This window comes from Vigna angularis, chromosome 2 (assembly GCF_016808095.1).
Source record: "Vigna angularis cultivar LongXiaoDou No.4 chromosome 2, ASM1680809v1, whole genome shotgun sequence".
In the NCBI taxonomy this organism is placed as follows: Eukaryota; Viridiplantae; Streptophyta; class Magnoliopsida; order Fabales; family Fabaceae; genus Vigna; species Vigna angularis.
This window is the reverse complement of record NC_068971.1, coordinates 38,628,636-38,644,137: the sequence shown is the minus strand read 5'-3', so window position 1 is coordinate 38,644,137 and position 15,502 is coordinate 38,628,636. Positions and strand designations below refer to the sequence as shown.

The window sequence follows — 15,502 nt, the reverse complement described above, 5'->3', positions numbered from 1 at the left end:
ATGATATTACGATATATTAGAGTAAAGAATATAAAAGGTTTTCTTTTCCCTTTTCATGTGTTTTTGTTGCTAGTTTCCCTCTTTAGTTTGTTATTTCCAGCTGACCTTTTTGGTGAATCTGTTTTTGGGTTTTTCATTCTTTTTGCTGTCAAGGCTTAGCTACTATAAATGCTCCTTTGCATTCAGCTTTAAACATCATATAAATAATAAAATATTATATCAGTTTCTCTTTTCTCTAAGATGCTATATGGAGGCTTCCATTGTAGTTCTGATCTTTAATATCTTTTATTGTACATGGTTGCCACTACTCCCAATGCTTCCTCTCTTTAGTTTCCCTCTTCCCTTGCTGAGCTCATTATTAAATCGCATCGCCTTCAGTGATTCATTGTTAATTCTACTATTCCTCTGTGTATGTCTTTGATCGAGATCACGATGTTGATTGTGTAAGTCCTCCATATGAAGCTTGGGAAGTTCAGGATCAAAGGTTTCTTACTTGTCTTCAGCCAACGTTATTGAAGTCAAGTCTCTCTTTCATTGTTGGTTCGATACACTTTTATAAGGTTTGGCACATGATTCATGAGTACTTTCAACTTCAGAAGAAAGCATGTGCTCATCGTTAGGGTCAAGCCAAGCGGGCTAGCCTGCCAACCTAGCCAAAAAAGGTGGGTCGGGATGGTGTTTTCAAGACAGTAGCCCGAACCAACTCCCTTAATCTTGGATCTAGTCCTACTAATGACCATGCTCATGCTGGTGACAAATGTGGCGAAGGTGGTGGTGTTTAGAGCAGAGAGGCTGTGGCAGCACCATCAATGGCTGTTGAGGGTGTGGTTGAGGCTGTACTGGAAGCTTTTCCAATTTTCAATGCCAAATTTGTTTGAAGTATGGTCATATTCATTTGCTTCTATAGGATTGATGCCTCTTATCAACCACACGAGTCTCTTATTTTCTATGATCCTTCCGTAGTGCCACCTGTCCAGTTTACTCCTCAAAAGAACTCCTAACGGGTAGGTCAATCCTAATTTAAATCCATATACTCATGCTGTCACTCCCAACAGTATGCTTACCAACACATCTTCTCGAGGTGGTACCAATTCTCCATGGATTTCCAATTTTTGTGCTATTTTTTATGTTTGTGTGGAGTCACAAAATATATCAACTTGGTCATTTGAGGGACCAGATAAATTTTTTATTGCAAATGGTCAAGGTTTGCATATTGAGGGACCTGGTTCTTCCTCCTTTTTGTCTTCTGTTAACTCAAATATATGTTGGAAATGGTCAAGGATATTTTAGTATTTAAGATTCTAGAATATCAAATTCTACAAAAAAAATTTCATATTTTTTTCTTCTCTTATTTTATGTTAAATATTTAAAATGGTCTAATGTTTGATATTAAAATTTCAATTTTAAATGTATATTTGAGTTTTTTGGATATAGTAGAAATTAAATTACACTCCCCAAGATAAATTTAAAATTTGAACTGATTTTTCCAAACAATATTTAGAAATGTGAGAAATTTAAATCAAAGCAATTCAAATTCTCTGAAATTATAAAATTCCTGATCCGAACACAACCTTAAGCTTGTATATTTCTATATACGTTTTCACGTTCTAATTATTTTTCGTGCAGAATATTTTTTAGGGATCTCCCTAATTGTAATGAATCTTAGGGATTGATTTATTGCTTCTAGAAAATGTAGTACTTTTAAGTTATTGGTTTATTGACTTGATGCAAATTGATGTGTTAATTTGTGTTGTGAACATGGTTATCAAAATCGCAAGTCAAGTCGTAAACTCGGACGTGTTTATGTTTCCACCCCTTTAAAGCCTGTCAACTTGCATGTAGAATCGGTTTTTAGTAGGGTCATATAAACTCAAACAAGCTTGTGTAAAAGCGTGAGTATAGAGGCGATTTTTAGCGACCTCAGTTAGCCATTAGAAATTAGCCAAAAGTGACGTTGGCTTTGTTTGTTTCTAGTTCAAGATATATGCAAAACATACCTAGGGGACAATTTCGTGGTTCATTGGTTCTCTCTTTCAAGAATCTGGCTGTTTTTGGTGTTGATGTTGCATTTGCCTGTTGCACCAACAAATCTCTCTTGGTGTCTTTGCACCACTCCACTCCGTTTTGTGCTTTTTGGTTCTCCTCCACCCTTTGCCATCCCACTCCTCCCATTTCCTTTCTCTGCAATAGTTTTAGGGCCGAAGACATAACATATTTGGGTTTTAGCTCTTTCATTTTTAATCCACTCTTACTATGTTGGACTATTTGGCCTCCCTCTTACTATGTTGAAGTGTTGAGGCCTCCATTTTAGTCCAACAATTCTTTTTGTGAATTAGATTTATAATAAAATAATGATATTAGAAAAAATATTTAAAAATATAGAATATGTTAAACTAATAATTATAATAATTCAGTAAAAAATATAAAAATTATTTATAGCATCATATAATATGAAATTATTATGTCATTTATAGGTATTTTAATATCTTTTATATGAAGTGAACTCAAAGCTCCCATGAGTTTACGTAAACTTGAAGCTTCGACGAGTTTACGTAAACTTGAAGCTTCGACGAGTTTACGTAAACTTGAAGCTTCGACGAGTTTACGTAAACTTGAAGCTTCGACGAGTTTACTTAAACTCGAAGCTCCCACGAGTTCATGTAACTTGAAACTCCTCGAGTTTATGTAACTCTCTAGTTTGAAAATCTTGGTTGTAACTGTTAGGATATAGGATGATAGAATAGGTGGGTTTAGGAGTTAAGGGTGTGGGGGTGTCGGTTGTAAAAGGGGTAGCGGGTCAGAGCAGATATAAATAGAGCTCTTGTAACTCTGTAGAGGATTATCAAGTATTATTTTGTAAAGTCAGGTTTAGCCTATAGAGAGAGGTTATGCTCTCAACTAGGGAGGTTATGCTCCTCCCAACCCCATTCTCTGTAAAGTGACAATTCTACTACTGTGAATAAGAGAATCCATTCATCTCTATTATTTGTTGTAGTGGTGTTGTTGTTTGGGTTTCATCTCTTTTATCGACATCAAGAGGGTGTGTTGTTAGGTTCCAAACCCAGGAACCTAACAAATTGGTCCGACCTGCCGTTTCGAGAAGCGGCCCGATCATCCAGAGCGTGCCGTTTCAACAGGAGCACTGCCGATTTTCCTAAGGAGAGGGGTGCCAGAATTAAGAAGTAGTCAAGAACCTGTCGGATCGAGACGTCGCCAGAATCGTGTGAGGGTGAAGGAAATTGCGGTTGATAGAATGAAGGCGTAGACAGGGGAGCTACGACCAGATTATGTAGCAATATGCCAAGATTATGCTGCAATACGCCAAAATTATGCTGCAATACGCCAAAATTATGCTGCAATACGCAAAGATTTGCAAGAAATAATGAGGATGATGGGGGAGCGGGCTCACAACAACGACGGACAATCAGGTGGAAGTCAGGCTTCCGTAAACGGGAACCAGCGACGGTGCGAGGAGGATATTGGAGGGAGAGTGGGTGGCGATCATGGTGGGACCCAAACCCACGATCACAGTGTCGATCACCAGGAGGTGCAGAATCAATGGCGGAAAAGGGTTGAATTAACCGCTTTCAAAGGTCTAGACCTGTTAAACTGGATCAGTAGGGCGGAGAGGGTTTTCGAGCTTCAAGGAGTAGCGGAGGAGGAGAAAGTGCGGTTCGCGGACATAAGCATGGAGGGCAGCGCGGGCTACTGGTTCAGAGTCTGGAAGGAGAAAGCCAAGAATTGTTCATGGGATGGGTTGAAGGAAGCCCTGGTGACAAGGTTTGGAACCTACGTTGAGCGTTTGGCGGCATCGAAACAGATGGGGATGGTGGCGATGCGGATTGCAAAGTGTTAGATGTTAAGATGTGTGTTTCTGTTATTTGGGCTTAGTCTATTCTGTATTAAGGGCATTGGCCCATATCTTACAATATAAATAAACTACCCTATGTGTAGTCTAAACACATAAGGGATATTTTCTCCCAATCTTCTTTATTTCTCATATGGTATCTAGAGCACAGGAATAGTTCCAGTCAACTCCACGGTCTCCGGCACCCATCACTGCTGCTGTTGTCGCGTCGCCGCCGCTGCCGTCGCCACCGCCGCCGTCGTTGCCGCCGCCGTCGCCACCGCCGGAGCTCCAGAATCGACCGGCGACCACACCATCGGAAGCGTCTCGGCCGGGCGACCACCGTCGCACGAAGATCGCCGCGATCGGAGCTCTCACGCGCCTCCACGCGTCGCCGCAAGAGTCGCCGCTGCCGCCGCGCGTGCCGGCGTGTCGCCGGAGCTTTCCGCTGCCGATCAGCACCGCCGTGATCGCCTCCTTGCCCTCTTTTTGGATCTGCGGTCGTTGCGTCAATCGGAGCACTTTGAATTTTTAGGGTTTCTCCCTCTCCATGGCGTCTTCCTCGTCACCTCTATTGGTGGCTCATCTTCTGATCCCTCAATATATACTAATTATGTGAATGTACACTTGTCCATTGACAAGTTAGATGGCACAAATTATGCAACCTGGGCGTCCGACATCAAACTTTGGTTGAAGAGTCAGGGGTACTTAGATCATCTTACTCAAAATGTGACTACTGCTCTCATAGATGACACTTCCTGCTGGATGAAAATTGATGCTCAGTTATGCATTGTTATAAAGTCCACCATTCACTCCTCACTGAAACAAATGTTTCGATCCTATGAGACATGTTCAGAAGTATGGGCACAAGCGAAGTTGTTATACACAAATGACACTCAGCGTCTTTATGGTGTTTGTCAGGACCTATTAACTGTTATTGGTCCGCGCAATCCTGGTCCCATGGCAGAATATTTGGGTAAAATTCATGCCCTTCTTCATGACTTTAATGATATATTACCTCCTGCTTCCACTCCTGCTGAAGAATTGGAACAACGATCAAAGTTCTTCATGTTGTTGGCATTATACGGACTCTCTGATGATGTTTCTCATGTCTGTGATCAGATTTTGGGTTCTCCTGTCATACCCAACTTCACTTCTACTCTTTCTGCTCTTTTGCGTATACCGAGCAAACCCGTCACTGAGACATCTCCTCCTCGTACTGATGATTCCTCCTCTGTTATGGCTGCTCAACGTGATGATCGAAGTCGGTCTCGCAAGCCAAGTAAAGGACGTCCAAAATGTGACCATTGTGGTAAGTTAGGCCACAAGATTGATAGATGTTATGCTCTCCATGGACGTCCTCCTCGACCTGTAGCAGTGGCCAATTCTGATCCACCTCCCCGATCACCGTCTGCAGACCATCCTACTTCATCTAATATCGTAGACAAACCTGCAATCTTTAACGAATTTCTCAGATGGTATGAGGATCATCAGCACTCTGGTTCCACTACATCTGCATCTGTTGCACGTACAGGTACACCTTTTGTTGGTCTAACTCACTCCCTTGGACCTTGGGTCCTTGACTCAGGCGCCACCGATCATATCACTGGTAAGAAGTCCTTGTTTTCTTCCTTGTCATGTCCGGCTAATTTACCCTCGGTAACAATGGCTGATGGGTCTAGAGTCTCATCTCATGGTATTGGTACTGTTAATATTTTTCCATCCATATCCATTGATCATGTACTTTATGTCCCTGGGTCTCCCTTCAACTTATTGTCCATTAGTCATTTAACTCGTACTCTTAATTGTGTTATTTCCTTTACTAAAGATTCTGTTTGGTTGCAGGACCGGAGTTCGAAACACATGATTGGCACAGGATGTGAGTCTCATGGCCTTTATCATCTCCGCCCTTCTCCACATGTTGGCGTAGTCATGGAGTCACCATCCGTTCTTCATGCTCAGTTCGGTCATCCTAGTCTTGCCAAACTACAACAACTTGTCCCGAGGTTGTCCACATTATCAAGTTTGTCGTGTGAGTCTTGTCAGTTAGGGAAGCATACTCGTAGTTCCTTTCCTCGTAGTGTCTCACAACGGGCGTCGTCCCCCTTTTCTTTGGTTCATTCTGACATTTGGGGACCTAGTCGTGTTAAGTCCATTTTAGGTTTTCAGTATTTTGTTACCTTTATTGATGACTATTCCAGATGTACTTGGTTGTTTTTAATGAAGAATCGTTCTGAGTTGTTTTATATTTTTCAATCTTTTTTCAATGAAATAAAAACACAGTTTGGGGTGTCTATTCGAAATTTACGTAGTGATAATGGCCGTGAATACCTTTCTCAACCGTTTAAACAGTTTATGGCTTCTCATGGCATTCTTCACCAAACCTCATGTGCTTATACCCCTCAACAAAATGGGGTGGCTGAGCGTAAGAATAGACACCTTATTGAAACAACTCGTACACTTCTTATTCATGGTCAAGTACCCTCACGTTTTTGGGGTGATGCAGTTCTCACAGCATGTTATCTTATCAACCGCATGCCATCTTCCGTCCTAGATAACAAAATCCCTCATTCTATCTTATTTCCTCAAGACCCTCTACATCCATTACCTCTTCGAGTTTTTGGGTCTACATGTTTTGTTCATGATTTTAGTCCTGGTCTTGATAAGTTATCTCCTAGGTCTCACAAATGTGTCTTCTTAGGATTTCCACGGTCACAAAAGGGCTATAAGTGTTTTTCCCCTTCCCTCAATCGTCATTTTATCTCTGCTGATGTCACTTTTGATGAGTCTTCTTTTTACTTTTCACATCTATCTTCTAGTTCTGTACCTCTCCCTGTTACTGTTGATATTCCTCTTATCTGTGATCCTCCTGGTGATGCTCCACCCATTTTGTCTTCTCCTTCTTTAGACTCTCATTCACCACAGGATCATCCTTCACCTCCACCCCTTCAGGTTTATAGTCGCCGTAATTGTCTCCCTCATGACTCACTTCCGGTGCCGCCTCATGTGTCTCCTCCGGCTCCAGCAACTGAGTCTGACTTGCCTATTGCCCTCCGTAAAGGTATACGCTCTACCCGTAACCCTTCCCCCCATTATACTGTTCTTAATTACCACAGATTATCTCCATCTTTTTATACTTGTCTCTCATCCATTTCTTCTGTGTCAATTCCCAAATCTGTGGGTGATGCCTTAACTCATCCTGGTTGGCGTCAAGCTATGATGGATGAATTAAGTGCTTTACAGGAAAGTGGAACTTGGGAGCTTGTCCAATTACCATCTGGAAAGTCTGTTGTTGGTTGCAGGTGGGTGTATGCTATCAAGGTTGGTCCTGATGGCACAATTGATCGTTTGAAAGCTCGACTGGTTGCCAAAGGCTACACACAGATTTTTGGTTTGGATTATGGTGATACTTTTTCTCCAGTGGCAAAAATGACCTCTGTTCGCCTTTTCATTGCCATGGCCGCTCTTCGACAATGGCCTCTTTACCAACTTGATGTCAAAAATGCTTTTCTCAATGGTGATTTGCAGGAAGAAATTTATATGGAGCAACCGCCTGAGCTCAATGGCATCAACTACTTGCGAGCTTGTGTGGCTTAAACAATTGCTTAGTGAATTGAAATTTGGAGATGTCACTCACATGATACTTATATGTGATAATCAAGCTGCTCTCCATATTAGCTCTAATCCTGTCTTCCATGAGAGAACCAAACACATTGAAGTTGATTGTCATTTCATTCGAGAAAAAATCATATCCGGAGATATCAAGACTGAGTTTGTTAACTCAAGCAACCAGTTGGCAGACATATTCACTAAGTCCTTACGAGGACCTAGAATTGATTATCTTTGTAACAAGCTTGGAACATATGATTTATATGCTCCAGCTTGAGGGGGAGTGTTAGATGTTAAGATGTGTGTTTCTGTTATTTGGGCTTAGTCTATTCTGTATTAAGGGCATTGACCCATATCTTACAATATAAATAAACTACCCTATGTGTAGTCTAAACACATAAGGGATATTTTCTCCCAATCTTCTTTATTTCTCATACAAAGGATGTTGAAGAATTCCAGGGAGGCGAAAAGGTCGGGAACAGGAGCGGGATTGAAGACCAGTCGTCTTGGGGACGACCGAGCGAAGAGGTGACACTGTCCGAGACCTATTGCTATAACCCATGTCGATTGAAAGTTACCGAGCGGTCAGAGGCCGATCGCCATAATCTGGGACGACCGTTCGGTCCAGGCCATCAATGGCCAGAAAAGGGTTGAGGGACGATTATTTTGGGGGAGGATGAAGAGGTGGAGACTGAGGAAGCGGAGATCGAAGTAGACCGAAAGCAAATGGAGATGTCCGTTTTCTCGGCTGGAGGCCTCACTTAGCCAAAAATGATGAAACCGAACGGTTTGATAGGGAGCCGAACGGGTATGGTTTTGACCGACAGTGGAGCCAGCCACAATTTCATAGGCAAGGGACTAGTCGAGGAACGGGGTTTACCCATGGAGGGTACCCAACCGTACCAGGTGAGCTTGGGGGATGAGCAGAGGAAGAAAACCAACACGGACCGAACGGTTGAAGATAGCGGGAAGGAACCGAACGGTAGATTGAGGGTTGCCGAACGGTCCGATGTCAAGCACAATATTCCAGGTGAGGTTGCCGAGCGATCCGAGACCGAACTAGACCTGAAGCAGACGGAGTTGTCCACTCTCTCGGCTGGAGGCCCTATTCAGCCAAAAGCAATGAAGCTGCACGGTTCGATAGGGAACCGAACGGTATTGACCATTAAAGGACGAAACCGAACGGTGTTGCCCGTTAAAGGACGAAACCGAACGGTGTTGCCCGTTAAAGGACGAAACCAAACGGTGTTGCCTAGTATAGGACGAAATCGAACGGTATTGACTAGGGTGTTGAATCAAGGAGGGAAGAAGGTGTTCAGCAATGGGGATCCAACACTAGCTAGAAGGTGGGGGGAGCCAGAAGCTTTGTTAAAAATAAAGGAAGTAGAACCGTGGACCTTGGTGTGGGATTTGGGGGTGATAGGAAGGAAAGAGGAAGAATGGAAGATAGTGGAGGAGGAATTGCCACCACCTAGGCCTCCTGACCTGAATTGGTGGGCAGTAGCCAGTGGTTCTCTTCAGGTGATAACAAGATGATGAAGAGGAGCCAAGAGACCAAGTTTTTCGGCTCCAACCTTGAGGACAAGGTTGTTCTGCAGGGGGGTGTAATGTTAGGATATAAGATGATAGAATAGGTGGGTTTAGGAGTTAAGGGTGTAGGGGTGTCGATTGTAAAAGGGGTAGCGGGTCAGAGCTGATATAAATAGAGCTCTTGTAACTCTGTAGAGGATTATCGAGTATTATTTTGTAAAGTCAGGTTTAGCCTGTAAAGAGAGGTTATGCTCTCAACCAGGGAGGTTATGCTCCCAACCCCATTCTCTGTAAATTGACAATTCTACTACTGTGAATAATGGTGTGTTGTTAGGTTCTACTACTCTGTAACTCAATTCTTTTATTTATTCTCTTACCTTAAATTGTGTTTCCAGTAGGAAATAATTGTATTACTATATGCTGTGATGAGATTCTAATTATTCCTAGATCAAGAAATTGTTATTTTCTCATCTTTTTATATTTTCATGTTTGCAGTTTGCAATTTCTTCTGGAATCCTTACAGCTTGCACCATGTATAATTTATTCAAGTATAGTGATAAGACACTGGTGTTTGCATACTTTTTTGCTTTTGGGCTAAGTGCAATCATGCTCTCATTCCTTATATCAACATTTTTCAAACGGGCTAAAACAGCCGTAGCTGTTGGAACTCTATCTTTTCTTGGAGCTTTTTTCCCATATTACACAGTAAATGACGAGGGAGTTTCAATGTGAGTGCTTGTCCTTTAAATAACTGTTACTTTTGTAGTTCAATTTTTTATATTAGTCTACATTTTATTCATTGAGGTCGTCCACCTTCAGAATCTTGAAGGTTATTGCTTCTTTGCTTTCACCTACTGCCTTTGCTTTGGGTTCGATCAACTTTGCCGATTATGAGCGAGCACATGTCGGACTTCGTTGGAGTAACATATGGAGGGTGAGTTTTTGAGTGGTTGTTAACATTACTTTTTTAACCCATTCTTTTTACCCCAAATTTCTGAGATATTTATCGTTCAGGAATCATCTGGAGTGAACTTTCTTGCATGCCTTCTGATGATGATACTTGATACACTGCTATATTGTGCGATTGGACTTTATTTTGACAAGGTATGTCTTTGGGTGTGTGAATATATATCCTCTAATTTAGACTATTCAAGTAATAGGACTAGAATGGAAGGGGACCACTCTAAGCGTTCTCCTCACCTCCTTGCTGGAAGCCTGCATCTGTATAGATGAACTCCTTTCAATCCATTGGTTCTTACCAGATAAAATGAAGCCTGACCAATTTACTGATGTACTAGTTTATGTAATAGCTATGTGTCATGGCACTTGAAGAATGGAGAATGGTCCATGGTTTTTATGTATTGAACACTTCATAATCTGATGCCTTTAAATAATTCTCTTCCTGAATGACAAATAGTTGAAGTTTTGATTTTTTCAGTTATTGTTTAGGTGTCAGAGTGACATAATTTGAACCTTATTTCATTGCTTAGAACAGTAATAATTATGTCAGTACATTAGTCCCTATTTATGGAGACAGTGGCTTACTTAGCAGGCTCCTCAATCTCTTAAAGATGACAATTACTGTGAACAGCTGTTGAAGACTAGCAGAACTAACGAACCACGAAAAACTGAGTACTAGCGATGTTGACCAATGGTCAACCTAATAAAATGTTGTAGCAACTAAAGATATTCATCTATCATCCCCTGCAAACTCAGTGTGGTTCAAAACAATGCATTGTGTTTGTCTCTCAATGTTGAAAACTTTGCTGGGATGGAGATTTGGTTGAGATATATGCAATCCAAAGCTGAAATGCGAGATGAAGCTGGTGTTGTTCAACTCCTTTTTTCAAACAAAAAATATTGTATGTTTGGCATGGTAATAGATGGTACAAGTGGAAACTAAGACACAGTTCAGCACAAAGGGACTGAATCCACACTGACTCTACTGCAGTTTCTGCTAGACAGCTGTATTTTTCCTCTGTAGTGGATTTGGCCACCAAATTTGGTTACTTGGACCACCAAGAGATTATATTTAGTCCCCCAATGAGTTCAGGAAGCATGTGCGGCCCTGAACTTAATCTCATGCTCTAGCAAAAATCAAAACTCTGTTGCTCTTTCAACAGCGATTCAAAATGCAAATAATATTTTCAAACTTTATCTTTTTCTTATTGTATATCTAATACACTATCTGTTAGGATATAGGGTGATAGGACATTATGGGTAATGTGTTTAGGATAGAAGGCAGAGGAGTAAAGAAGAGCGGGGAAGTTTGTTAGGCTGTTAGAGGGAGAGAGAGTATAAATAAACCTTTTGGGTAATTCTGGAAGGGGGAATCATTTTTACTATTTATAAACAGGTCTTGGACCTTGTTGAGGGGGATTAGGCCTCCGCTAGGGTTAAGAGGAGGATTAGGCCTCCATTAACGCTACCTGTGTACCTTCTTTCAATATCAATACAGAAAGCCATTCCTTTTACAGTGTTAATTCTTGTTTGTGTGTGTGTGATTGGGTTGTCTTAGTTAGGTCTCCAACTCAGGAACCTAACACTATCTTTCTCTCAAGGTCTATAAACCATATAGGAGGATGAAGTGGTAATAAAGCACAGGACTCATTAAAACCACCACATGGGAACGGAGGAAGAAACTGTTAGAATACAAACTAAACACTGGTACAAAAACAGAGAAGAAAAGAGAGAGAGAACAGGGGATATGGGTACTCAATCTGAAATTTTATTTCTTACATCTATTCATTACAATATAACATTACTGTTTATTTTACAATAACAAGCAGTTAGTTAACATTCCACAAAGTATCTAACTAACATACAAGTATAGCTGAATTATTCACAACCAAAACTGGAAAACTTAATCATGAAGAAATAACTCAAGCATTTCTTCATCAATCATTGTGAGAAAGGGGTTGTCAACAAAACTAGTTGTGTGGGTGCCCCTCTAACCCACAAAACGTCTAACTACCATACAACAGTAACTGAATTATCCATAACAGAAACTGCTAAACTTAATCTTGAATAAAGAACTGGTATTACTCAAGCATTTCTTCTTCAATCATTGTAAGAAAAGGGTTGTCAACAACACTATTAGTGTGGGATGCCCATTTAACATTGTGGTCCCATTGCACTGTGGTTCATTGTTTATGGTGCTTTCGTGGCTTGTGGATATTGTAAGAGAGTTAGTAAACTTGGCTCTCAAGTAGTTAGTTTAACAAATTATCTGAGTTAGTTAAGTAACTCTTAGGTAGTTAGCTGTTAAAATTAGTTCTCATGTAGTTAGTTTTTTAGAATTAGCTCTCGGGTAGTTAGTTTGGTAAATTAGGTCTCAGGTAGTTAGTGTGCTTTTTCATTGTAGTTTGAAATACAGAGAGACAGAGTAAAAGAATGAAATACACACAGAGAGTAAAAGAATGAAATAGGAAGTGTTCCTTCATTTTCTTTTCATTTAACTATTCAAGTTTATACTAATTTTCAATTTCTCTCACGAGAATTGGTGAAAGAAAAGTAGAAAAAAGGAGAAACCTTGAGGTCATTTTATGTCAATGATGTGAAATTGCATAGATTCATTCATGTGTTTAAGATTCAAAGTCATTTTATATTCATCATATATATATATATATATATATATATATATATTTATATAAATTGATTCTTGATTGTAAGATTCTAATGTATATGTATAAAATATTCAAGTTTTTCTCCATAAGTCCTGAAAGGTGTCTTTTGCCTTTTTGGATTTTAGTCGGAGTAACTTTTAAAATTGTTACCATTTTATAATAGGAATGTACCTAAGAAAGGTAGGGTTAGTTATATACCTCTTCCAAGAAGATGTATGACTAGTTCCAAATTTACAAGAGATAGAGTCTGAAGTATATAAAAAGAAGGGTGGAGGGCGTGGCCTGTGAAGACTAATTTTACAAATTGGTTTGTAGGATTGATATAAACTCCAACTGAAATTGTTTGATGGTATCAGCTTCTTGGTGTTGATCATTAAAAGGGACACATCTAGATTAGCCATTTCTTTGTTGTTTTTCAATGAAATTAACTTTTTGTTTTATTTCCATGAATTCTCTTTCCATACCGTCTTGTAAGTGGTAAAACCATTTTAACTCGCTTCATCTTAAAGGTTCTTCCGAGGGAGTATGGAAGGAGATACACATGGAGCTTTATTTTCCAAAGGGACTTCTGGAGGAGGAAAAAAGTTGTAAAAGATAGTTCCTCCGGTTCTAATGTTAAAGTATCTGGTAAGACTTCTGAGTCAGAAGGGAATATTTCAAGGGAATATACTTCCAGACCTGCCATTGAACCAATAAGCTTAGACATGAAACAGCAGGAGCTTGATAGCAGGTATATGATATACAATTGAAGTGCATCAATTTGTTATATGATGCGTTGCCTCATTGTGATTTTTTATTAATTTTCAGGTGCATTCAAATCAGGAATTTACATAAAGTGTATGCTACAGAGAAAGGAGATTGCTGTGCTGTTAACTCTTTACAGCTGACACTGTATGAAAACCAGATTCTTGCCCTCCTAGGTCTGTGCGGTTTCTCTTTTATTCTTTGACTTAAATACCGTTGAAATTATAGGCTTTTAGGTAGGGAGAACACAGGAACATTATGTAATTTGTCCTATGTGTTACAAAACATAAACCATTAACCCTTATTCATGATACTGAATCATAATGGTAATTGAATAAGGAAACAAATCATTAAATATTAGAAAACATCTAAACTAATTTTAAGAGACAGTAAGGGCATATGAAAATTAATCTTATAAGTTATGATACTATAAGTTACTCTGGATTTAATCGAGATATTGTAAGATATTATTTATTTATTGTAGTCCCCTTGGGCATGTGCATTGTAATTTGTCACATAAGACTAAAATATGAGAAAAAGAGTTTGAGATTGATTATCTCTCGGCTGATCTTTGTTATTTATAAAAGAAAATTACATCAGGAATATATAGGTAATTAATGCTATCAGCTCATACTTACAACTGCAATCATTTACATTAAAAACCTATTCTAACAACTATCTATATTTAATACATATTCTAACACTCCTCCACAAGTTGGAGTATACAAATGTATGTATCAATCTTAGAGCAAATAAATTCAATCCAAGATCCTCTCAAGGATTTTGTTAACACATCTTCTAGTTGGTCAATTGATCCAACAAACTCAGTGTAAATTTCCTTGGATAACAACTTTTCCCAAATAAAGTGACAGTCAATTTGTACGTGTTTAGTCCTTTCATGAAACATTGGATTGGAAGAAATGTGGAGAGTAGCTTGGATATCGTAATACATCTTCATTGGCTGAATCTCACAAATTTAATTCTTGGAAAAATTGTTTGAATCATATAAGCTCACAAGTAAGGAATGCCATTGTGCTATACTCAACTTCACTAGTTGATTCTGTAAACATTTTGTTTCTTGCTCTTCCAAGATTCATCCAATGAAAACACAGTAGCCTGTAGGCATCTTCTAACTACCTAAAGTAATAATTACAAAGAGATCCCTAGAATCTTCTAACAACTTCTATTAGCTTCTAGTAAAACATTGAATATTCTACCAACTTCTAGTAATGTATTTAATATCCTACTAACAACACTGTCTTGCCTGGAAAACCATGTAAGGAGAAACATTTATCTTGAATGTGGCCAATTCTCCTAAAAAAAGAACATTGAGGACGTTTGTATCTGCTTTGAGTAAAGGAAGACATATTGAAGGAAGAATTCACCGGCAATCATAATTAAAATGACAATCTACAGTCCACAGCTAGTTCCAACTATAAGATGGAAAACAGTCATGGAGGAAGAGTATGAGAGAGAGAGGAGAGAGGAGCCTACCAACCAAAGCTGAAACTGGTTGAAACAAGGGTAAGGAGGTCTGATGAGGCTTGTGGAGAAGATGTAGAGTCCTGGTGACAAAAGGGTTGCTGGCAACGGATGATGTTGGCCAGCGGACGGGACTGGCAGTAGCTGGTGGCCAGCAGCCAGCAGCGAATCACAAAACTAACAGAGAGGGATTAATCCATTTTGATACCAACTTAAGACTGAAAATATGAGAAAAAGAGTTTAAAAGATTGACTATTTCTCAGCTTATTTTTGTTATTTATCGAAAAACAATTATATAATTAATGCTAACAACTCAGGTACAACTGCTAATCATCTATATTAAATACCCATTCTAACAGCTACCTATATTTAATACATGTTATACTAACAGTGTCGGTGCAGTTCCACAAGGGCCATCTTACTGCATTATAGTTAGTTTGCAGCAGTTAGAATTCAGTTTGTGGCTCAGTTAGCTGTTACATGACAGCAAAGTTCAAGTATTCCGGAATAGTACAAATAATTGTATCCTGCACTTTTCAGTTCAATAAATACCATAATTCTTTCTCAAAATTCGGTATCCTTTCAGTTTTTTGCATTTCTGAAATTCATTATGGTATCATGAGGATCTAACCATCCCAATACCAAGTGCCTGCCTTTCATCCTT

The 15,502-nt window shown here is 39.6% G+C and overlaps 1 protein-coding gene across 5 annotated transcripts in view; it reads left to right on the top strand.

Annotated features, from left to right (window-relative positions):
- The window catches only part of LOC108327956 (ABC transporter A family member 1), a 72,269-nt gene that overhangs the window by 7,815 nt on the left and 48,952 nt on the right, over positions 1-15,502 (top strand). For all 5 annotated transcript variants that reach the window (XR_008247225.1, XM_017561704.2, XM_052873575.1 and 2 more), the window contains 5 exons: positions 9,482-9,714; positions 9,806-9,920; positions 10,001-10,090; positions 13,122-13,342; positions 13,420-13,532. Coding sequence is in view for 4 of the 5 variants with exons in the window: in XM_017561704.2 (XP_017417193.1) it covers positions 9,482-9,714; positions 9,806-9,920; positions 10,001-10,090; positions 13,122-13,342; positions 13,420-13,532 (772 nt within the window). In the remaining variant the exon portion in view is untranslated. The remainder of the gene's footprint in view (positions 1-9,481; positions 9,715-9,805; positions 9,921-10,000; positions 10,091-13,121; positions 13,343-13,419; positions 13,533-15,502) is intronic.